General features: G+C 51.9%; 1 protein-coding gene across 1 annotated transcript in view; it reads right to left on the bottom strand.

The window, feature by feature from the left end:
• The window catches only part of SMARCC1 (SWI/SNF related BAF chromatin remodeling complex subunit C1), a 69254-nt gene that overhangs the window by 19662 nt on the left and 25154 nt on the right, over nucleotides 1-24438 (bottom strand). Inside the window, exons 16-24 of the mRNA XM_054628775.2 lie at nucleotides 20932-21045; nucleotides 20043-20196; nucleotides 19181-19294; nucleotides 17471-17530; nucleotides 13094-13352; nucleotides 11067-11228; nucleotides 3263-3318; nucleotides 1112-1226; nucleotides 2-156 (exon numbers count right to left, since the gene is read on the bottom strand). Of these exons, the coding sequence (XP_054484750.2) occupies nucleotides 2-156; nucleotides 1112-1226; nucleotides 3263-3318; nucleotides 11067-11228; nucleotides 13094-13352; nucleotides 17471-17530; nucleotides 19181-19294; nucleotides 20043-20196; nucleotides 20932-21045 (1189 nt within the window). The remainder of the gene's footprint in view (nucleotide 1; nucleotides 157-1111; nucleotides 1227-3262; nucleotides 3319-11066; nucleotides 11229-13093; nucleotides 13353-17470; nucleotides 17531-19180; nucleotides 19295-20042; nucleotides 20197-20931; nucleotides 21046-24438) is intronic.

The following is a 24438-nucleotide window of genomic DNA, read 5'->3' on the forward strand; positions in this document are numbered from 1 at the left end:
CCTTGGCTTTGGTGGCAGCAGAGGCCAGGGCAGCAGCTGCAGCTGTGGCCACGTTTCCTTCCGAGATCTCGTGCTCCACTTTCTTCTTCCCAGCCTCAGCTTCTTTGTCCTTGCTGCCATCAACGTTCTCCTTGTTCTCCTCTGCCTCCTTTTCCTCTGCAAGACACCCAGCCCAGGCTGTTACACGTGTTCCCAGGATGCACCACACTCATTAGCCAGGCACTAATTAACTCATCCCCAGTCCCAGCACTGCTCCCCATCCAAATGCTGACAGGGGAACCCCAGTTTGAGAGGATCTGATCCAACAAATGGGACAACTTTAAATGATTTTCATTTCCATCCTCTCAGTTCAGCACCTGCAGCTCCCCTCCTCATTTCCACATCAACTCCATCAAATCCAAGCAACTCCTTATTCTACATGGAGCTAAAATCCTGAATCTTGGATTGCAGGAAAAAAGCAATATATCCATTCCCATCCCTGAAGTGTCCCAGGCCAGGCTGGGCAGGGCTGGAGCAGCCTGGCACAGTGGAAGGTGTCCCTGCCATGGCAGGGGTGGCACTGGATGATCCTTACAGTCCCTTCCAACCCAAACCATTCCATGATTTTATGAGGCACAGGGGAAATGGCAAAAAGAATAAGGTTTTATGTAGATGTTGTTACTCCTCAGCCTGCCAAAATCCAGGCTCTGCATCACTTCCCTGGGAAGCTGAGCTGAAATATTAACTTCCAATAGGAGAAATGAGCAGAGAATCCCAGAGTGGTTGGGTTGGAAGGAGCCTTAAAGCCCATCCAGTGCCACCCCTGCCATGGGCAGGGACACCTCCCACTGTCCCAGGCTGCTCCAACCTTTAACACCTCCAGCAGTTCTATTTCCTTGCATCCAAAGTGATCAAATGTTGTGGAATCTGGGCAAACCCCCTCCTTTCTATGACCCACAGGCACTTGGGGGCTGCAGCTCCTCCTGCATGCCCAGGGCTGGGGAGCTCAGGGAGGGATTTGGTGCCCGAGCTCTGCAGGGAGGCTCAGTGGAGCCTCTGTGAGCACAGAGCAGCCCAGGGGAACACTCCCAGCTGGGCTGGGGAGGAGCTGAGCAGGGGCAGCTCTCCTCACCTGTCTTGGGCTCTGCAGCCCCTTCGCTCTCGGGCTCCTTGTCCACGTTCCGCTCGCTCTCCCCTTCCGGAACCTTCTCCCCTTCCTCAGGCTCACTCTCAGCTTTGCTCTCCACCTGAGGGGAGGGTGGGACAGGGGCAGGGAGAGGAGATACTGTTAACTCTGCATGGCACTGGGGGACAGGGGCAGGGAGAGGAGACACTCACTGTTAACTCTGCATGGCACTGGGGGACAGGGGCAGGAGAGGAGACACTCACTGTTAACTCTGTATGCCACTGGGGGACAGGGGCAGGGAGAGGAGATACTCACTGTTAACTCTGTATGGCACTGGGGGGACAGGGGCAGGGAGAGGAGACACTCACTGTTAACTCTGTATGGCACTGGGGGGACAGGGGCAGGGAGACAAGGTACTCACTGTTAACTCTGTATGGCACTGGGGGACAGTGACAGGGAGAGGAGACACTCACTGTTAACTCTGTATGGCACTGGGGGACAGGGGCAGGGAGAGGAGACACTCACTGTTAACTCTGTATGGCACTGGGGGACAGTGACAGGGAGAGGAGACACTCACTGTTAACTCTGTATGGCACTGGGGGACAGGGGCAGGAGAGGAGACACTCACTGTTAACTCTGTATGGCACTGGGGGACAGGGGCAGGGAGAGGAGACACTCACTGTTAACTCTGCATGGCACTGGGGGACAGTGACAGGGAGAGGAGACACTCACTGTTAACTCTGCATGGCACTGGGGGACAGTGACAGGGAGAGGAGACACTCACTGTTAACTCTGCATGGCACTGGGGGACAGGGACAGGGAGAGGAGACACTCACTGTTAACTCTGTATGGCACTGGGGGACAGGGGAAGGGAGAGGAGATACTCACTGTTAACTCTGCATGGCACTGGGGGACAGGGGCAGGGAGACAAGGTACTCACTGTTAACTCTGGCTATGGCTTCCAATGAATTCCTTACCACAGTGGAAAGGTTACATTTTAAAGGGTGGCTGCTGCCTGAGCCAAATTTGACAGACCAACCCAAAATGTGAATAAATGTAAATGTAAACTGGACCAAGTCCAGTGACCCAGGCCAAGCTGGGTTACTCTGTGGGCACAAAAACTCCTGAACTGGGATGTCTGGGAATATGCAGATTTCCAAGCCCTGAGTGAGTCTTCCCCACTTATCTCTTCCCCAATGTCCCTGTTGATCAGGGTGGCAGAACTGCCTGAAAACAGAGTGGGAAATAGCCCCAAGGCTGATCAGCCCCAGGTTAGTCTGAACTCCTCATCTGCTGGAGGAGGCAACAAGAAATATCTCCTGTTGCTGCAGACTCCAGAAAAAACCATCACCATTTATTTGTCAGGAATGTAGCAGGAATTAAATAATAAATAAACAAAATTTTAAAAATTTAATCTACATATAGAATTAAAATAATTATTTTATTAGAATATATATTAAACATAATTATATTAATACACAAGCAAATAAAATAGTAATAATTTAAATTTAGAGTAATTTAGCAGTAACTAAACTGGTATCCTGGAATTCCTGGTTTAATCCCAGCTCATGTCTGAAACACCCACTGCAGTTTGAGGTGCCTGTCTGTGGACACAGCTTATGAAAAAGCCACAAGCGTGTTCTTGGGGTCATGATCAACAGGTTGAAGGATAATGATAATTAGTGATCTTTAAGGGCAGGGTGGATCACCCCCAGCATCACAAACACACCCATGCCCAAGGGCCAGGCCACAATTCCTGTGGGGAGGATTCTCCTAGAGCAGCTCAGCTGGAGGCCCCTCAGCCAGAAATGGCAGTGAAATAACTGAGAGTGTCCTGAGAGCCCTGGGGCAGGTATGTGCCCAGAGCCCTGGCCCAGGAGCTGCCCAGAGCCCCCAGGTGAGGGTGCCCCCCTGGTGCAGCTGCAATCCCAGCTCCCACAGCATCCCCTGTTCCCAATCCTTCCAGAACCCCCCCTGCTGCCTCACTGCTGTCACTCCACACTCCAGTGCTGAGCTGGAGCTCAGTGGAGGCTGGGATCTGTCCCTGTGGGGACACACACTGTCACAGCTGTCACCTGTGTGTGTCACAGGCACCATTAAACTCCTGGATTCAGGATTGAAGTGCCAGGAGCCTCCTGCCAGCAGCCCCAAACTCACCTTCTCTGCTGGCTGCCCCTCTGCCTCTGTTTCCATCTTCTCTTCCTCAGCTCCATCTGAGAAACAAACAGGGAGGGTTTTAGGGTTTTAGGATTGTCCCCACAGTCCCTGTCAATTTTGGGCTAACTAAAACCTGCTGTTCTCCACCAGTGGCTTCAGCAAAGGGCCAGCACTGAACTGCCACAGCCCAGGCTGCTCCAGCCCTGCCCTGGGGCACTGCCATCCCCCCAGCCCTAAACCAGAGCAGACAGGGCCCAGCTGGTGTTCAAGTGAGACCAACATGAGGACAGAAGAAGGAATAAGAAAGGTGATGATTAAGGAGCCTCTGTCCCAGGTGCTGGATGGGTGCACCTTGTGGCAGGAGTGCTGGGAGTGCATCCCCGTGCACCATGTGGCAATTCATTTATTGCTTTATAAACCACTGATTTAAAATGTTCCTGTAATGACAGCTTGTTCTGGAGATCAGGGGATAACAACCAGCCATGGAAACACCATGGAGGTGCCTGCACAACGTTCTAGAATCTAGAATAGTTTGTGGGATTGGTTAGAAGGTAAAGAAATCCTAATTCCTCCACAGCTCTGCAAGGAGAAACAAGAGGAAGCTCGTGGTCCTGGCCAAGGATTTCACAATTTATATAGAGGCATTAAAGGAGCTTATTTAGATCCTGGACTGGGGTGATGCAGAACTGCTGGTGACAAGCCCTGATCCATCTCTAAGCTTCTGAAGACATCAGCTGGTGCTGGGGGTTCATTTTCAGTAATCCTCATTTTCCTGCTAATTCCTGTGTGCTACACTGAGAAAAACAAGGTACAAAGTGTTCCTCTTGAACAGCAACAGCTCTGTAGAGAAATTTTTACACAAGTCCCTTCCATATATAAGAAAAACCAACTAAAATGCCTGACTGAAGGGTAATAGTTTTCCTCTTGGCCTATTTTAAGATGATAAACCCCCTTATCTGAACTATCTGCCACCATAATTCAATTTAGGGAGACTGGGGACATTCTCCCTCACAGGTTTTATCTCAGAGTTAGGATTTAGTGACCCAATAATGTCACAAGGAAAATCTCGATTAGATTTTGTCAGACAGCTCTTTCAAGCCTAGAAGCAGAGTTCCAGACTGGGCTGGAAAGTGTCATTCCTCCAGGAAAGGGAAGGGTTCACAAAGAAAGCTGGATTCAATCCTTTAAGACAAAGAAGGGGAGACAAAGTGCAGAACACTCTGAGTGTGCCCAGGTTGGTGGAACTCAAACCAAAAAAATACTGCATAGAAATATCTAAATTTACATTTTTGGGTGGGGAGGATCATTGAGGTCATCCCATTGCCACCCTACCATGGCAGGGACACCTTCCACTGTCCTGGGCTGCTCCCAGCCCTGCCCAGCCTGGCCTTGGACACTGCAGGGATCCAGGGGCAGCCACAGCTGCTCTGGCCAGGAGACCCCTCCATGGACCATGGGAGCTGCTGAGGGGCTGCTGCTGCTGCTGTGGAGAAATTCACAGGATGCCAGGATCCCTGAGGCTGGAAAAGCCCTCCCAGCCCAGAAGTGAGTGCCACAGACTGAGTGCCACCTCCAGTCATTCCTGGGACACCTGCAGGGCTGGGCACTCCAAACCTCCCTGGGCAGCCCCTGCCAAGGCCTGAGCACCCTTCCCATGGGGAAATTCCTTCTGGTGTCCCTCCCCTGGCCCAGCCTGAGGCTGTTTCCTCCTGTCCCTGTTCCCTGGGAGCAGAGCCTGTCCCCTCCTGTCAGGTAGGAGCTCCAAACAAACAGGACATCCCAGAAAGACAAACTGCTTCCCAGCCACTCTTCAGAGATGATTTTCTCAAGGAAAAGCACACAGAGCATCTTCAAGTGCCCTCAGATCCTCCTGGGTGTCAGGACACACTGATGGACACCATCCAAACCCAGGTCTTCCTTCCCATGTCCAGGGACACCTGGAAGGAAGGGACCTGTGACACCAAGATTATTCCAACATCCTGATTTAACTCACTCCTCTGGTCCTGGCTGCAGCAGCACATGTGAGGTTAAAATGAGGCTGACAGCTTCACACAGGTTGTGGTCAATGGGTTTTGAAAAGTGTTTTCCTGAATCAGCTGCAGAGCCCTAAGAGGCAGTGACAGCACGGTGGCTGCAGCTCCCAGTGCCACCAGGTGCCAGGGGTGGGACACCACGGGACAAGGCACAACAGCTCCAGTTATCCATTGGCAGTCTGGGGGAAATGAGTTTGCCTGGGTGGAAGCAGGTTTTGGCTCTAAATCCCAGGCTGTCAAAGGATCCCAGGGTCATTAAGGTTGGAAAAGACCTTCAGGACCATGGAGTCCAAGCTGTGCCTGATCCTCACCTTGTCCCCAGCCCAGAGCACTGAGTGCCACCTCTGGGACTCCACCACCTCCCTGGGCAGCCCCTTCTGATATTTAACACCCTCTCCATGAAGAATTCCTCAAAACAGTAGAGTCTGGTAAAACTTAATCCCAAATTCCAAAATGAAAAGGATGACACAAAGCCCAACACACGCCTGACCTGCACAGCCATGACAGAATTGCCTCTGGCCCTGGCACAGACACAACCACAACTGCACTGATTTTCTGTTGTGATCTAATGAGCTTATTGGAAATACACCCCAGAGGAATTATCAGCCTGGAACAAAGGGGAGGGAAGGCTTGACTTTAAGGAGAGAGCTCCTGAAATCCCTTTCCCCTGCACCAAAGATGCTCCTGAACTCTCTTCAGGAGGGTTCATAGTGCACCTTGCAGGATGTGGGAATCAGGGATCACAGAATCCCAGATTCATTAAAGCTGGAATTCACCCCTGAGACCATGGACTCCACCCTGTGCCAATGTCCACCTTGTCCCCAGCCTGGAGCACTGAGTGCCACCCCCAGGCCTTCCTGGGACACCTCCAGGGATGGGCACTCCAAACCTCCCTGGACAGCCCCTGCCAATATTTAATAACCTTTCCATGAAGGAATTCTTGCTGATGTCCACCCTGAGCCTCCCCTGGCACATCCTGAGGCTGCCCCCTCTCCTCTTGTCCCTGTTCCCTGAATGAAAGGACATTTCTTAGGTCAGGAAGAAGCAGATGGTTGTGAGCCACCCCAGGACAGCTCTAAAGAGGGAAAATCCACTGGGAGATGAGGAATCATCACCTCTCCAAGCCCCTCTTTCCACCTGAATTAGCAGGTGTATTGTTTCTATGGAATTTTCTGTTTTTCACATTATCTCCAAAAACACTGAGCCCTTTTTTCTAACACATGAAGAACTCAGAGCTGAGTTCTGCCCAAACCAGTGACTCCACAGAGAACTCAAATGGACTTTAGGTCAACAACCAAACCTGTGAAGCATCTCCCTGCTAAGAACTCCCTGTGTTACCAAAGAGATGCAGGAGCAGCAGCTCTGGAACCTCTGCTGCAGTGAGAGGAGCAAACACAGCTCTGCAAACAGCAGTGGAGTCACCTGCCTGAGCTCCAGCTCAGCAAACAGTTTAAGATGCCCTCCAGACAGCCCAGGCTCCTCTGCTCTCACTGAGGCAACACACAGCCTGTCACAGCCAGGCTGGGACATGAATATTTAATTGAGAGGAAATCCACGATAGCTGAGGAAATATCCCAGCCCTGGGTATGATAATGATGCTGTTATCTAAACCATCATTGACATTTCCCACCATAAATCAGGGCTGCACTGCCTCACACAGCCTGGGGGCTCAGCAACAGGGGGCTCCAGGGGAAGCCAGGGGAGCTGGGAATGCTGTGGGGGAGCTGGAAAAGCCACAGCAGCTCCTGGGAGAGCCACAGAATTCAGCAGAATTCAGATGGGCCCAGCCCCCGGGACACACTCAAAGCTATATTATATTATTATAATATTATTATAATATTATCATGATATTATTATTGTTATATTCCAGGCACTCTGGAATCCACTGGTTTAGGAATGCTTCCATCACCTCAGAGTTTTCACCCTGGACAGCAGCAGAGGAATCTCCCTGCCAAACATCCAAACATGACTCAGATAACTGGGTATATGTGCCCTCCTTGTGTGTGGTTTTCTAGAGTGTGTGTGTGTTTGGGAATGAATCAAACCCATGCCCAAAATGGTGAATTGAACCCTCCCCTGGCACTGATGGCAGGTGATGGGATGCAGGAAATCAAGCACAGTCCCTCACTCAGTGGCACAGAGCAGCTCCAGCTGAGGCCCCAGGATGGTGTCAGGGGAAACCCCTGTGGGAGTAAGGCCTGAAATGCCCAGATAGCTCCAGCACAGCCCCTGCACAGGCTGCCTTGAGAAATCAGTGTCATTAACCATGGAAAGACATCAACAAAGACCTCCTAGAAATTATCAATCACCACAGGTGTGCTGGATATTCCCCTTCTCTGGAGCTGAATCCCAGCCCAAAGAGGGGATCCTCCTTTGCTCCTTTGCCCAAAGTGCTGAATCCTCCCTTGCTCCCCTCGCCACTGGCACTGGCACAGCTGCAGAGCAGCTCCAGTCATTCCTTCCACAGCCTGCACTGGGGCAGAGCTCAGAAAGCTCTGGGTATTTCTTGTGGGGGGCTGTTTTAAAACCTTGGAGCAGATTGCCCAGAGCAGCTGGGGCTGCCCCTGCATCCCTGGCAGTGCCCAGGCCAGGCTGGACAGGGCTGGGAGCACCCTGGGACAGGGGAAGGTGTCCCTGCCATGGCAGGGGTGGCACTGGGTGGGTTTTAGGGACCTTCCAACCCAAACCTTTCTGTGACCCTATGAAAGCAGGAGACAGAGCCCACCACACTCACCACAGCATCTGAACCACTCCAGTCTCCTCCTAACTCCACTGCAGCCTCACTTTATCAACTTAAAAGGAATTATCACCAGCTCTTAGAAAACCTAACAATGAAGACTTAGAAGAGGAGATTCTTGGGTATTAACTTAAGCTCCTCCAATCTGTTCCAGTCATTTTCCCTTTTCACATCCCATATTGACTATAATTCACTGATATTAAATAGTGTTAAAATTATTATGGAGCTTTGATATAATTTTACTTTTGAAATATATCAGCTAATGAACTTTAATTCTAGTATGGAATCTTAGGCAGATAGTTGCATTGCAACCATGGTTGCATTTAAATATAAAACCAGCATTCTGTGATTCCATTACAGAATGGATGGAGGGACAGGACGCAGGCAATGGCTTTGAAGAGAAAGAGGGCAGAGTTAGACTGGATATTGGGAAGGAGCTGTTCCCTGGGAGGGTGGGGAGGGACTGGAACAGATTTCCCAGAGCAGCTGTGGCTGCCCCTGGATCCCTGGCAGTGCCCAAGGCCAGGCTGGACAGGGCTCACCTGGGACAGTGGGAGGTGTCCCTGCCATGGCAGGGGTAGCACTGGATGATCCCTGAGGTCCCAGCCCAATATGCTTTGATTCCATGCTAGTCTAACAGCCAGTGGGCTTTCATTCCCATCTGGAAGCCCCAGCAGGTGTTTCCATCCCTGCCCAGCTCTGGGGTACAATCCCCCAGTGCCCAAGCACAGCCCCAGCCCATGGCACACCCTCTGCCACGGACACTGGGGGTCCCTGTGCCCAGCTCTGGGGGGTGGGAGGCACCACAGATTGCTGAGTGACCCAGTTCACTCGGGCTGAGCAGCTCCCCCAGGGAGAGCCATCTGCTCCTGCCCTAATTTATTCCATTAGTCACAGCCCGGCACAAATCGCATTAACGCCGCCGGGGCCAGGCCCAGCTCCCCTCACTGCTCACCCAGAGCTGCTGGGGTGGGACTGCCCTGAGAGCCCCAGAGCCACTGACAGGCACCTCACACCCCCCTGCCAGCCTGGGCCCACAGAAAGGGCCAGCCTGCAGCCTGGAAACGGGGAAAAGTCCAAGAGCAAATGTGTCACAGGGGGACATGTTGAGGACAGGAGGGAACGGCCTCAGGATGGGCCAGGGGAGGCTCAGGGTGCCCATCAGCAGGAATTCCTTTGTGGAAAGAGTTATTAAAATTGGAAGGGGCTGCCCAGGGAGGTTTGGAGTCCCAATCCCTGGAGGTGTCCCAGGAAGGCCTGGAGGTGGCACTGAGTGCTCTGGGCTGGGGACAAGGTGGGGACCAGGCACAGCTGGGACTCTGTGACCTTGGAGGGCTTTTCCAACTGAAATGATCCTTAACAACCCACAGTGACATCTGTACTGGGAGAATATGGTTAAGGGGAACAAAGACTGGAAGAAAAATTTAGCTTAAGCTGACCTTATTTTAAAACAACTATGAAATTAAACTCAGCTCCAGATGGAGTAACATGGAGATTTGGTTTATAGATGACTTGTAAATAAACCCAAAGCTTGTCCTTCCAGTAGAGCTTCAATGCCTGCTGTCAGCTCTGAGGAGCAGGCAGCAGCAGATGTTCCAGATGTTTCTCTTCCCCTTCCAGCACACAATGCCCACCATCCCAAAGCACCGAGCTGCCTCACGGCAAGTCTGTCCCACTGAGTGCACAACTGAGATGTGTGACAGAAGGGCTGAGTGGTTTGTATGCTTCTTTTCTAATTAAAAACTATCTTGGTGATTTAAATGGCATTTTGCAATCTAATTTACTGGGTAGTTTTGCAATGGACATTAGGAGCTATAAATAGCAGCCCTCTGTGGGCAGCAGTTGATAAGTGAAGAGCAGCAAGCACAGCCCCTCGTGATGCCATCCCACAATCTGGCACCTTGCTCGTGTCCCTGGACAGGGTGACAGCAGGGCAGCTCTGCAGGGCAGCAGCACATCCCAAAGCCAGCCTCCCAGTCAAGCTCCATCACACCCTGCTCAGCTTCACCCAGAGCCAGACATGCCTTTTCACGTCCAGGCACTGAAATCAGTTGTGATAAGCTGAACAAAGCAGGAGCCAACAGGGCTGAGAGAAAGGAGCAGTGACAAGATTGTGGATCTGTAACCAAATGAGGAGAGCAAAGCCTGAGAAAGCCCTGGGGACGGAGTAAACAGTGTCTGCTCCTCCTGCTGGGGAGAGCCACCACGGCCAACAGAGAGGGGCAACACAGCTTCACTTCCCAGGGAGCTGCTTTGACACTCCAGAGCAATCAGGAACCAATCTACACCAGGCAGGGTTTCAAAGAAGAGACTTAGCAGCAGAGTATTTGCTGAACACCACAGAAATTAAACCAGAGCTTGTTAACACACACAGGTAAAGCCCAGCAGAATTCCAGCCCAACCAGAGCCAGGGCTGGATTATCATGTGCCAGTCCAGCACTCCATCAGAAATGTCTCTGCTGCTGCCTCACACACACAGTGAGCAACACACTCAGAGTACCAGATCCACCCTAAAACCCACTGCCCAAACCCCCTGTTTGCTTTAACACCACAAAGGCAGAAACAAAACTGTAGCTAAATGCACAGTATCATAAGGAGACAACAGATTTGCAGATTTGTATTACTAATACAAATTAATTGCATTACTTTAGCATAATTAATACTAAATGTAGTCACCTGAGATTGAAGGTCTTGCACAACTTTCTTGCAAAAACTTAATGACTATCATTTTGTCTTGAATTCTCCAAAACCCAACCAATGGAACATCCTGCTCTGGTATTTTTGCTCAGCCCACTCTGTGCATCCCAAGCCACAGCATTTCCACACAGTGAGAGCAGGAGAACAAACTCCTAGAACTCAAGGTAGCCCTAAAATCCTTAGTTCAGTGTCTGAGTCAATCCTGCTGTGAGCAGAATGAGCCATCCCCTTCTCCCTCCCCACAACTTCCATCTCCACCTGGAGGAGGAGAATTTGGAGGAGAATTTGGGGTTTCTCAGGACTCAGGGACAATGCCCCCAGGGGATGCAGCACTCACCCATCTTCTCAGGCTCCTCAGGGCCCGTGCCAGCGATGCAGCTGCTCTCCAGGCCGTAGGTGGGATCCACCTTCCCAGAGGCTCGAGCTGCTTCCTGCACCTTCTTCACGTGGGCCTCCACCAGCTCCAGGGGCACCTCCTCTCTGACCCGGGAGAACTCCTCTGGGGGACACCACACACAAAATGAGACATTCTGGGGCTTTTGCAGCAAATTAAGTCACATTTTCTCTGACTGGTGTGCAGGTAAGCTCTGGGACAAAGGGAATTCTCAAATATCTGAGTTCCTTCCTGTCATAAGAGGTGGTTGATTCTGTCTTTCAGGTGTGGTAGAAAAGAGTGTTTTCCCAATTACATAAAATTGTGTTTTATGTGGAAAAACAAGGCAAAAATTGAAAGGAACTATTTTATCAAGTGGACATATCCAGTGTCCACTCAAGACTTGAACCTTCTAGTAAAAGATGTCCCTGCTCATGAGGTGGAACAGGAGGTCCCTTTAAGGCCCCTTCCAACTCAGTCCAGTCTGGCAATTCTAGGATCTCTGGCAAATAATTTCACACAGATAAAACAGGAAAACTTCAAGATCCACACTGAATTTCCCCAGAGCTGCTCTGGTGACAGTGCTCAGAGGAACACCAACCACCAGCTGCAAACACATCAGGAGCAGTGAGGGCAGAAGGCAACATCAGCCATTCCTGGGCTCTCAGTGGCCTTCTGGAGCCACTCCAACTTCACACAGAGTGCTTGGGCTGGGAGGGTCTGGATGCCACCCAGGCCAGCCCCCTGCCAGGGCAGGGTCCCCTGGGCTGTGTCCAGGTGGCTCTGGGATGTCTCCAGAGAGGAGACTCCAGCCCCCCTGGGCAGCTGTTCCAGGGCTCTGGCCCTGCATGGACAGAGGCTGCTCCTGCTGCTGGGCTGGAGCTGCTGTGCTTTGCTTTGTGCCACTGCTCCTGGTGCTGCCACTGAGCAGAGTCTGGCACCTTCTCCTGGCACACAGATTGGGAGATTTGTGTGCATTGATGGGATCCCCTGTGAGCTTTCCCCTCTCCAGGCTGAGCAGGCCCAGCTCCTGCAGTCCCTGCTCATCAGAGATGCCCCAGAGCCCTGAACATCTCTGTGGCCCCTGCTGGACCCTCTCCAGCAGCTCCTTGGCCTGAGGAGCCCAGAACTGGACAGGACACCCCAGCTGTGCCTCACCAGGGCACCCTGACTACAAACGGGATTTCAGGGAAGCAGAAGACAAACCTGGGGGGAGCAGAGCTTCTCCTACAGAACCTGTACCCCCAACTTCTGTGTTTTACTGCTCACTGAGGACTCTGCACCCCCATGGCTGGAGGGGCAGGCACACACAGGGTGGGGGGTGTGAGGCAAGAGGGACAATGCAGGTGGTGAGGGATGTGGGGCAAGCAGCGAGGGATGCGGGGCAAGGGATGTGAGGCGAGGGACGTGGGGCATGAGGCAAGGGCCATGAGGCGAGGGATGTGACAAAGGGGCAAGGGACGTGGGGCAAGGGATGTGAGGCAAGGGACGTGAGGCACGTGGCGAGGGCCATGAGGCGAGGGACGTGACGCAAAGGGGCAAGGGATGTAGGGCAAGGGGCGAGGGACGTGGGGCAAGGGGCGAGGGACGTGGGGCACATGGCAAAGGCCATGAGGCGAGGGATGTGACAAAGGGGCGAGGGATGTGGGGCAAGGGGCGAGGGATGTGAGGCGAGGGACGTGACGCAAAGGGGCGAGGGACGTGACGCAAAGGGGCGAGGGACGTGACGCAAAGGGGCGAGGGACGTGACGCAAAGGGGCGAGGGACGTGGGGCAAGGGGCGAGGGACGTGGGGCAAGGGGCGAGGGACGTGCGGCAAGGGATGTGGGGCACATGGCGAAGGCCATGAGGCGAGGGATGTGACAAAGGGGCGAGGGACGTGAGGCGAGGGACGTGACGCAAAGGGGCGAGGGACATGGGGCAAGGGGCGAGGGACATGGGGCAAGGGATGTGAGACAAAGGGGCTCAGGGGCAAAGGGGGCTGTGCCGTACCAAGGGCGGCCTTGGCGGCGGCCGAGGCCACACGTGGATCCACCACGGAGGCCAGGAAGGCCACGGTGCTCATGACGGGGTTGCCCGACTGGCTGAAGGGCACGGGCTGGTAGGCCAGGGGGCCCAGCGAGGCGTCCGAGTTCTCCAGGTAGGGATCCTCGATGGGCAGGCGCAGGAAGTGCAGGATGCACTCGTCCTGCGTGCGGCTGCCCACGTGCTCCGACACCTTGTTCCAGTCGTCCTTGTACATCTCCAGGGCCTGCAAAAGGCAAAAGCGGCGGCTACTCGGGGAAAGCAACGCTGCTGTGGGCAGAAGGATTATCCATACTGGTTATTGTGGGATGGAGCAGTAAATGGGGATCAGACAACTACTAAAAATGGGTTTTTTTCTGGCATCAAAATTATCTGCGTAAGAAATATGAGAATTTCCCTGGGGTATCAGTGACATTGAAGCCACAGGGATCATCACAGGAGTGGATGCTGTTACTGTATCAGAAAGAATTGTCAGAGGACTTGGGATTTACTAATACTTGCACAGTAGGTGTTTTTCCATTTTGCTTCCAGAGAGAACTAAACCTGCCTTTCCTACCAAGTCTCATTCCTCTCTCATTCCTTTAATTCCCAGCACCGCCTGCAAGGACTCTTGTTCCCTGTCTGAACACAGGAAGCTCTTTGGGGCAGGAACAGGATTTATTTCTCTGTTTCTATTTCTAAATGTGGCCTGGCTGTGATGGTGAAATCCAGCCTTTAGATCCAACAGATGCTATGGAAGTGGAAAAGCATCAAACCAATAGACCAGTGGAAAAGAAGGAAATCTATCCCACACCCTGAAGCCAGGAGAGACCAGCTCTGCAGGAGCTGTGCACAGTGTGATTTCTGTTAAAATCAGGGCTAACAAATCAGTACTGGCTAGATAAGGCATCTCATAAAGTAAGAACTTGCAGATCATATCAAAGACATAATCCTGAATTTCAGTAATTTTTAAACTTCCTCAAGAAAAGTCTTAAAACAATTTAACAGCAATGAGCTACTGAAGGCACTGCACTAGTTCCTGAAAAACCAACACATTAATCCTGTAAAATCCTCTAAGTCACAGCCTAATAAATTATTACTCCTTAAAAAGACATTTTTTTCCTTGAAAATTGTTTTAGTGCAGTATCTGGACAGTATAAAATAAATACTGACATATTCTGAACCATTAACTTTCACATTTCTGAAAGGATTCATGGTGCAGTCACCCAGAAAAGGCAAAAAACCATTTGAGTTTCTGGCAAAAGATGTTCAGTGTGAAAATGAGTTTTCCCAAGTAAATCTCTCCCACAAGGCTGAGAACTCCCAGAAATCTCAACCTTCCAGACTGACTGAACTCTCAGAGCAAGGAGGGAGAGCTTGGAGCTGGATCTGCCAGAGGTCCCGAGGAGAACACGCCCAAGGTGGGAGAGCAGAGCACACAGGGACACAACATTCTGTGCTGGGGGTTTCAGCACTTCCCAGGGACAAGAGGAAGATCCCAAGTGAGCCACCAGCCTGGTGCTCAGAGTTCCTCCATCTGGGAAGGGCCCACAATACACACCAACGTCTATGGAATACCAGGACCAGGCTGAAGGGGGCTTGGAGCTACCTGGGATAGTGGAAATTGGCAGGGGTGGAGTGGGATGGGCTCTAAGGTCCCTTCCAAACACACTGCTGTCTTCAGAGCAGCTCTGAAGTGTTTTAGTATTTGCTCAGTTAAAACAGAAGCTCTGAGAATTCCTCAAGGACAGAATATCAGCCTTCACGGGGCCCTCAGGCACACTGTGGCTGCAAGAGGGTCAGCTGAGGTCAGGAAAATGTTTGCAAAAATGCTCCTGTTTGCAAAGATGTGGAAGTAAACTGGCTACAAGGACAAATAATTCAATCCAACAGCAGCAGAGATCCAACATGGATCAAACTGGAGGGACATGCCCAAGCTGCCTCAGTGGGCAGCACTTCCCAGAGTGATTTAAGCTGAAACCTGGCTGAAGTTCCTCTCTCCCAGCCAGGTCTCAGTGCTTAACTTGGGTGGGAGCAGGAAACCCCCAGCACATCTCCAGAAAGCCTCTGGCTCCCTGCTCCTTCCCTCCCAGCAGCTGGGAATGCCCAGCTGGGTGGGGAGAACACCCAGGAGCTGCTGAAGACCCCGAGCAGCACCAGCAGGGCTTGGGAGAGCTCCAGGGAGAGCCCTGGGCTTGGGAATGACCTGGGACAGGCTGCATTGGCCAGCCTGCTCCCCACTGGGAATCACCATCCCCAAGCCCTGCTGAGCCCTTCTCCTGCCCTGGGACCTCCCAAGGGTTTGAGCAGAGGACAGACTGCTCAGCTCAGCAGATATTTATTCTCTGCTCAGCCCTTATTTCCCTTTCCCTAATTTCACCTCTGGGCTCTCAGTCCCCATCTCCATTTTTAACCCCACTGGCACACGAGATCAGCTCAGCTTCTCAACCCCCAAATTTCTGCTTTCTGCTCCTCCTCCTTCCCCGTCTGTTGTTTTCCTGCCAGACAAACCCTCGCTCGCAATAAATGTCCTCCCTAAAAATAGCTGAAAATGCATTTAACTCTGCCTGAGCCGTGGGGACACGGACAGGGCTGTGCAGGGAGGCTGCTTTGGGGAGGAAAACTCTATTTCCTCCCCCAAATTATTCAGTCAACAGGCAGAAGGCCAATAATTATATTTCAGATACGATTTATTATTTGGAACTTCGCTGCCTATCTATCTGCCCAAAGCTACCCTGAGGATTTAATTGGACTGAGCTGGCTTGTTACAGCTGAATTACTTATGCTTGAACTGATATACTCTTTACTGATTTATTCATGGAGCAAGTCCATGAAAAAGGAGGAACAAAACCATTATTAATTTAAACTCATTAAACAGAATTGCAATCTCAAGATTTAGGGGGGTTTTGGTTTGTTTTAAACACAGAATATGTCACTGGATTATTTCACTGGGCTATAGCATGCAGTGTATGACCATAAGCTAAAAACATACAAACCAATGAATTTTAAGTAACAGTACTATTAATATTAAATATTTAAATAATATATTTAAATAAATAAAAAAATGAAAGAAGTCAGTATATCAAGGCATTAGCCTTGTTTCTCCTTACAAGAATGCCATGGAAAACAGCTGTTTACACCCTATAAGCAAAATTTTTCCATGTGCCAATAGAAAAGTATTGGCTAAACAGTGAATATCAACCTAAAATAAATAGGAGAAAAGGGGAGATTTTGGCTGTTTGATGACCACACTCCATATGTGTGAAGACTGAATCACAGCTGCTCATTTGGCACTGACACAGGTCCATCCTCCAGGCTTTTCCCCAGGAAATTAACTTTTCAATGGGTTTATTGACACATGGGAAGACAAAAAAGCTGAAACAACCAGGCAATTGCAGTTTGCTCTGAGCTCTGCAAATAAAACCCAACAAAAACAGAGCCCCAAACTGAAATTCTCAGAAGTCTGAATTACTTTAAAAGAAAGAAATCAGCCATGCAGCCTCTACATCAGGAAAATGTTCCTGTGAAAGCAGAGCTGGGGAGAAGATATTTTCTTTGCAGGAAGTGGAAGCACTTTAAATTATTTCAGGGCACTGAGATTGTTCTTCTGCTGAAGCAGAGAGAAACTGCCCTGATGTGAGAGCTCAGACCCCTCTGCAGCTCCTCGGAGGGTCCCAGCCCCACTGCAGCTCCAGAGATCCACCCATCCCCATGTGCTCCAGAGCTTCACTTGAAGCCACCTGGGGACACCAGTCTGCACCATAAGGCACCTCATGGAGTCATCTCAGGATTTTTTTTTTGGTAGACTTCCAGAAAAAGCTCAAAGAACACCCCAAGTTGAGCTACAGGAAAACAAGGAGGAGACAGATGGGATGAAGGAGCTACCAAAGAACTTCCCTTCTCCGTGGCCTCAACTGTTTCCCAACCACTTCAGCTTCCAAAATGAGCTGTTTCCCTGAGCTATGGCATAGCTTGGAAATCAAAACTTCCAAGTATTTATCTGAGGGCCAGGCAAACCTTTACCTGAATTATTTACCACTATTTGAATTGGTGACATCATTTCACACTGTCAGTGAGTCCTGCTGAATGAAAGCACCTCTCTGCACTGCAAAACCTGTTCTTGACTAATGCAAAATCGTTAAATGCTTCATTCTGGCTTGCAGGTCCAAGTTAGAAGCAAACCCCAGACACAGGCAGCCCCTCTCTCACAGAGATGCTCCTGCCATCTCTTTTTGGTAGCAACACTCCTGTAGCCATGATGGCAATTGTCATCTAACTCTGGAAAATGCACATGTGGATTTTTAAAGCCTGACCTACCCCTCCTGGCTTGGTTTCCTACCCTTTGGCATGGCCTCATGAACTCACCTCTAACAGCAGCAGTGTCTCCTGCTCTGTCCATTCTCTGCCAGCACTTGCACCTTTACTCTACAAAAGACAGGAGGGGAAAAAATGAAAAGGTGAAACACAGTACTTCTGTCACAAAACCTTGTAGAAGAAAACACTGAAGATGAAAGGAGAAGAAGCTGTGATTTGATCCACTCAAACCTCCCCCCTCCAGCTGGTCACTCCATTCAGGGGTCCATGATTTACTCCTCAGTGAAGGCACAGCTGGGTTTACACACCCCAACTTCCACCACGCCTTCTGAGCTAAAGCAAAGGGATCTGCACCCTCCTCTCCCAGTGATCTGTGCCTGCACACACAGCAGAGAGGGTTTTCCTGAATAATAAACCCCTCTGAGAGATGGAGGCAGGGTGGGCTGGTCCAAAATAAGTTAATTTATCTCCAAGTTCATCAGTCATTCAGTAAAGAAATAACAACTCTGTACAGGGGGATGAGCTATGTGAGAAGGCAGAGTAAGTCCAGCAGGATCATCTGCTTCAAGGGCTGCTGCTCCCAAACCCACACCTCATGGTAAACTGCTCAGACTGGATAAAAGTTCCAAATTCATGGTGGAGCTTCCCCTCCTGTGACACCCTGACCCAGCACAAAAGCAGCTCAGGACCTGCTCCCCAGGAACATCAGCCCCACTGGATGGCTCCGTGCTAGACTGAGAGGAAGAGGCTATTTAGGATAATAAATGTTATCTCCAGATGCATTTCAAACAGCTCATTAATCAATGTGAGTCACCCAACTGCTGCTCTCCACAGCCAAAAGCTCCAGCACACAGAAACCAAACAGGGCAGTCTGCCAACTGTGAACCTGCTCCAGTTCACAGCCCCTGTAAACAGAGCCAGAGCCCACAACCAGCAACAGATTTATCAATTTGGAGAGTATTTACACCTCCCCTAACAAGTGAAAAAGTCAATCCATGAAATGTGAGATGGAACCAGCCTTATAAAAATACCTCGAGAACAGGTTTGGGTTTGGGGGGGGGTTTTAAAGGACGGTCTGAAGTGGTAAATAGTGCTTAAATAGTTATTTTTTAGGTTTAAACGGTGACCTCTGAGGACAATGAACCAATGGCATGGAATTAGCCTGATGCCACCCATGAGGGCACTACCCAGCTCTGGAGAGTCCCAATTCCCACTGGAGGCTGTGCTGAGGGACCCTGGCACTCCCAGAGCACCTCCAGGGACACACAGGGAGCAGGGAAAAGCAGCAGGCTGTGGAATCAACACACCACTGCAATGATGCCCCCCAAGTTTCATTATCCTGTGTGACACTGCAATGACAGTGCCCAAACACCCCCTGCAATGGCCCCAGGACACCCAACCAGTGGGCACTGGGGTCCCTGTGTGTCAGCCTGGGAACCAGGAGAGGCAGAGATCCTGCTGGAAGCTCCCTGTGTCCCAAATCCTTGGGTGGTTTGCTGATGCTGAGCCATTCCAGCAGGACATGCAGGGACACAGTGAGCTTGGCATCTGGGGCTGACTGTGTGGAGTGCTCTGGGAAGCTGTCCATGGCTTTATTGCCATGAAATCAGAATTCCAGCACAACCTCCCACCCTAGTGTCCTGCACAGGGATGGGAAACATCCAAACCAGGAGTGGAGGAGCAACACAAGTCACCTCAGGGACAGAGTGGGGGACACCTGAGGGACAAGGAAGCTCACGGAGAGCTGGATGGGACACTTGCCTTGGCCAGAGTCTTTTTGGAGTAGATGTCTGTGCGAAGGCCAAAGTTCTGCAGGTCAGTTGGCTTCTCCTTGTTTTTCTCAGGGAAGCTCAGCATTTGCTGGGCAGCTGGAACCTGGGAACAAATGTTACAGGGGAGAGGGACAGCAATTGAAAGCTACCCAATGTTTTCAGACCAACATGGATGGAACAGAGAAGCTGAACACAAGCCCAAGACACTAAAACAATGTCTGAGCAACGTGTGAGTGGTTCTGCATAGAACTGCCCCAGATGCTGGGCCCAGCTCTCAGCAAGGGGACATTTCCCAGCTGCTCAGTAAGGGGGTTAGGGTTTTTTCCCCAGCTGCCCAGCAAGGGGGACATTTCCCCCAGCTGCTCAGGCAGGAAGGGGACATTTCGCCAGATGTCCAGCAAGGGGACATTTCCCTCAGCTGCTCAGGCAGCAAGGGGACACTTCCTAGTTGTCAGACAAGGAACATTTCCCAGCTGCTTGGGCAGCAAGGGACATTTCTCAGCTGTCAGACAAGGAACATTCTCCAGCTGCCCAGCAAGGAACATCTTCCCCAGCCGCCCAGCAAAGGGGACACTTCCCCCAGGTGGGAACCAAGGGGGACACTTTCCCCAGCTGTCAGACAGGGGACACTCCCCCAGCTGCTCAGACAGGAAGGGGGACATCTTCCCAGCTGTCAGACAGGGGACATTTCCCAGCTGCCCAGCAAGGGACATCTTCCCCCAACTGCCCAGCAAGGGGGACACTTCCCCAGCTGTCAGGGGACACTTCCCCAGCTGTCAGGGGACACTCCCCAGCCGGGCAGGGCCCTGGCTGGCAGGGCAGCCCCAGCCCCAGCCCCAGCCCAGGCTCACCTGCGGGGTGCGGATGTGCAGCGGCATCAGCCCCGAGGGGGTGTCAGCCAGCACGTTGAAGTGGGGGGTCGGGGGAGGCCCCATGGCCATGGGGCGGCTCTCGGGGTCCACCTGGTAATTGATGAGCCCCCACTGCTCCAGGAAGGCGTGGACCCTGTGAAAACAACACAAATCCAGCCTTTGCCACCAAAGGTTTGCTCGTGCTTCGTGTGGGAGGGGACGAAGGACAGAGCTGATGTTGCTGGATCAAATCCAGACCCAGGAGCTCCTCTAGTCCTTCCTAAATCCCAAAGAGCAAAACAAATCCCAGAGCAGGAGCTCTGTGCACACCTGAGGGCACTGCAGTGTGATGGATAAAACAAAGCCTGACTGTGTCCAGTTCTGGGCCCCAAAGAAAGACCCTGAGGGGCTGGAGTGTGTCCAGGGAATGGAGCTGGGCAGGGGCTGCAGAATCCCTGAGGGAGCTGGGCAGGGGCTCAGCCTGGAGCAAAGGAGGCTCAGGGGCCCTTGTGGCTCTGCACAGCTCCTGCCAGGAGGGCACAGCCGGGGGGGTCGGGCTCTGCTCCAGGGAACAGGGACAGGACCAGAGGGAACGGCCTCAGGCTGGGCCAGGGCAGCTCAGGGTGGGCACAGCAGGAATTTCCCCATGGAAAGGGGGCTCAGGGTTAGGGTTGCCCAGAGAGGTGACCTAGAGGTGTCCAAGGAAGGCCTGGATGTGGCACTCAGTGCTCTGCTGGGGATAGGGCACAGGCTGGGCTCAGTCTTTGGAGGGCTCTTCCACCCTCAGTTATTCCACGATGCTGCTGCTGCCTGGAAATGCCCAGAAGCTGCAGTCCCCAAAGGCCCAGGCCCCAAAGGTCCCCAAAGGCCCCAGAGGGCAGGCTGTCACCTCATGACAGCACAGACGTCCCCGGTGAGGTTCCTCCTGCAGGCAGTGCTGGTCAGGTACTCCTGCGGGTTCAGCCGGTACGTGTCGATCATGAAGTTCCTGTAGGCCAGGTATCTGCAACACAACAGCCACAGCCGTGTCCCTCAGCTCCTCCACAGCTCAGGGCAGGCATTCCAACACTGACCCCCCAAACACCCATCTCTGGCCAGGAAACACCAGCAGATCTCTTTCACTGGTGCCATGTCAGAACCAGCACCAAAACGAATGGGGAAGTGGAATTCACACTCTGGTTCCAGACTGTTTCACTCTGGATTTTCTCCTGTGTTTGGATTAGCAGCACATGGAAACATGTTGAAATTGTAAATCACACAATTATCTGTTGCAGCTTGGTCACTGAGCAAATATTCCCACAACAGAATAGAAGCTGCAGGATGAAAATAAAGGTGTCTGGTCTTCACACAGGAACAGGATAAATAATCCTGCTGCATCCCTGTGTGAAGGAAAAAAGCTGCACAGAAAAGCAGACGTGGATGGAACACTGCTGTGGTTGCATGTGGAGTTTTTAATGGATGAAGGGATGAGGCAGGAAAGGCTGAAGAACAGCAACATGGAGAAGAAAAAACCTTTGAAAAGCAGAGGACAAGAGCCCAGAGCCGGCACAGCTGGGAACAGCTGGAGCAGAAACAACCCCTCAGAGACTCCCCCATTTCAGTAAGATTCTGGAAAATACTAATGCTTCCTAATACAAATTATCCTGAAGAAAATAACCTGCCATAAAATTACTGATAGCCCTGCTCTTTAGAGGGAACAAACCCCATCTGACACAGACAGGTTGGCACCATCCAGGCTGGATGGGGCTTGCAGCAACCTGGACTATGGAAGATGTCCCTGCCCATGGCAGGCAGGTGCAGTGAGAGGGGCTTTAAGGTCCTTTTGTACCCAAATTACTGCAGGATTCTGTTTAATGAGTATCCAATGCAAAGCTGTGTGTAAAACAGTGGTTTTAGAGCAGATTTCTGCCTTTGGAAAATTCCAGGGGGGAATGTTTCACATGCAGTGTGTGAAGCAGCTGGGAACCAAAAATATAAATCATCCAGGCAAGGCCTGAGCAGGCAGATGCTGCAAGCACATGTCCCTGCCAAAATCCCACATCTTCCTCCTGACCAGATCATATGTGCAACTGGCTGGAAGAAAATTGCTGGAGTAGGTGTTTGGCTCCATGTGGGATGCTTGGGAGGCAGGAAACAAAAAGGAGCTTCTTCCACAGAGGAACACTGAGAACATTCCTGAATGCTCCAGGGGAGGAGGGGAAGAACCTGCCCCGAACAGGTCCTGGCTGCAGGAATTAGTATTGATTAGCAAAGCTCACATCAGGAGGTGCAGAGAGAAGCACAAGACAGAAACATCCCCAGGCTGGCTCTGAAGGGAGATGGTTTTGAGCCATGAGCCATCAGCTACACCCTGTCAGCAGTGAGAACTCAAGCAGGATTTATCTGAATCCCTTTGCAGCCAGGGCCACCCCAGGCACAGCTGTCACAAGGGTGAACCTGTGTGAGCTCCTCCAGCACGGTGTTCTGGCCTGAACATTCAGCTGAGGCCACTCATCTCCATTCAGGGGGATGTTCTCTTTTATCTCCAAAGAAAACACAGCAGGACCATGTGCTGCTCCTACAACCCCACAATGGCCCCACAACCAGACCTCCAGGGTGACAGGAGGACTGGCAGGAGTCCCCAGGCTGCTCCCATGGCAGGCAGAGAGCAGGGACAGCCCAGGGAGGAGCAGGGGGAGCACAGATTTGTGATGCCAGCTGCAGAAGGGCACCTGGGCCTGCAGTGACAGTCACAGGGGCCACAGATCCAGGAGAGGAACATTCCTTCCACATGGCAGCTGCCTGCTGCCTCTCACTCTGAGAAACCCCCAAAGGGCAATTTCCTGGGCAGCAAAGCTGCTGGAACAGAGGCAGTGCTGGATGAGCCTGGAACAAGAGGATCTGCACAACCCCTTGCCCCAAGCCCTGCTGGGGCTTCCTCTGCACTCCCACATGCAGGGAAGCTGGGAGGGCAGACCAAGGACTGGGAGTCCTTGGGGGTGCCAGGAGCCTCAGGGGTGTCTGAGCCAAGCTCCTGCTCAAACCATGAATTGTCACCAGGTTTCTTAGGGCTTTGTCCAGGCAGGCCTGAAAGACTCCAAGGAGCAGCAATCCCAATTTCCTAAGGCCCCATCCCAGTGCTTTGCCTTGATCAGAGCTCAGAACTCCCTTTCCTCCAGCCAGAAGCTGCTGTTCCATGCCAGCCTGAGCTGCTTCTGCCCTGGCACAGGCCCAGGGACAGCCTGGCTGCACCCCAGGGAGCTCCTGGGGCAGGGCACAAGCACCACGAGGGGCCCAGGAGAAAGGACAGTCCCTAATTCCTGTTTCTTGATCAGACCCAAAGCACCACAGACCAACAGCCACACCCGAGATGGGAGATCCCAGCACGAGGATAACCTCTGCAGGGATTCTCCTCTCCAGGCTGGGAGAGCTGGGAATGCTCCCCTGGAGAGGAGAAGGCTCCAGGCAGAGCTCAGAGCCCCCGGCAGGGCCTGGAGGGGCTCCAGGAGAGCTGCAGAGGGACTGGGGACAAGGCATGGAGGGACAGGACCCAGGGAATGGCTCCCAGTGCCAGAGGGCAGGGATGGATGGGAGATTGGGAATTGGGAATTGTTCCTGGCAGGGTGGGGAGGGGCTGGGCTGGAATTGCCAGAGCAGCTGTGGCTGCCCCTGGATCCCTGGCAGTGCCAAGGCCAGGCTGGACATTGGGGCTTGGAGCACCTGGGACAGTGGGAGGTGTCCCTGCCCTGGCAGGGGTGGCACTGGGTGGGTTTAAGGTCTCTTCCTGCCCAAACCATTCTGGGATTCCATGGAATGCTGTGTATGAGCAATGAAGGGCCCAGGTGAGATCAGGACACTGAGGAGACACCTCAAACACTTCCTGCAGTACTGGATTGAAAAATCACCCTCTAAAATCCCCAAAAGCTGCTTTGGAACCAAGCCAAGATCTGACACCAGGACAAAGTGACCCCAGCCAGGCCAGTCCCCCTGCCCACACTGACCAGCACACACTGGTGTCCAAACCCAGGATTTTTTGGTGTGAAATCTCAGGGTTTAGGATCATTTTAATAGAAACAAACATATTGTTCAAAAGCCTTTGACCATCTTTCCTTTATCCATGGCCTTTCAAGACCACTCTGAATAACCAAACTCAAATCAGAAAATTCACTCCACAGCCTGAGACAGGATCTACAACACACAGAAACAGAGCATGGCATGAGGAGAGAGGGAGGAATAAGCAGGATTGTTCCACTTCTACCCTTTCATGGCATTTTAACATGACTTTGGAAGTTGATCACATCTTGTACCACACAGACTTGAAGAATTTGTTCCAGTATTACTGGGGGACAGTAGTTTTATTTTACCTGGATAACCACTGGCAAATATCCCTTTGCTGTTTAAACTTTGATCTCTACCA

This window comes from Agelaius phoeniceus, chromosome 1 (assembly GCF_051311805.1).
Source record: "Agelaius phoeniceus isolate bAgePho1 chromosome 1, bAgePho1.hap1, whole genome shotgun sequence".
Classification (NCBI taxonomy): Eukaryota; Metazoa; Chordata; class Aves; order Passeriformes; family Icteridae; genus Agelaius; species Agelaius phoeniceus.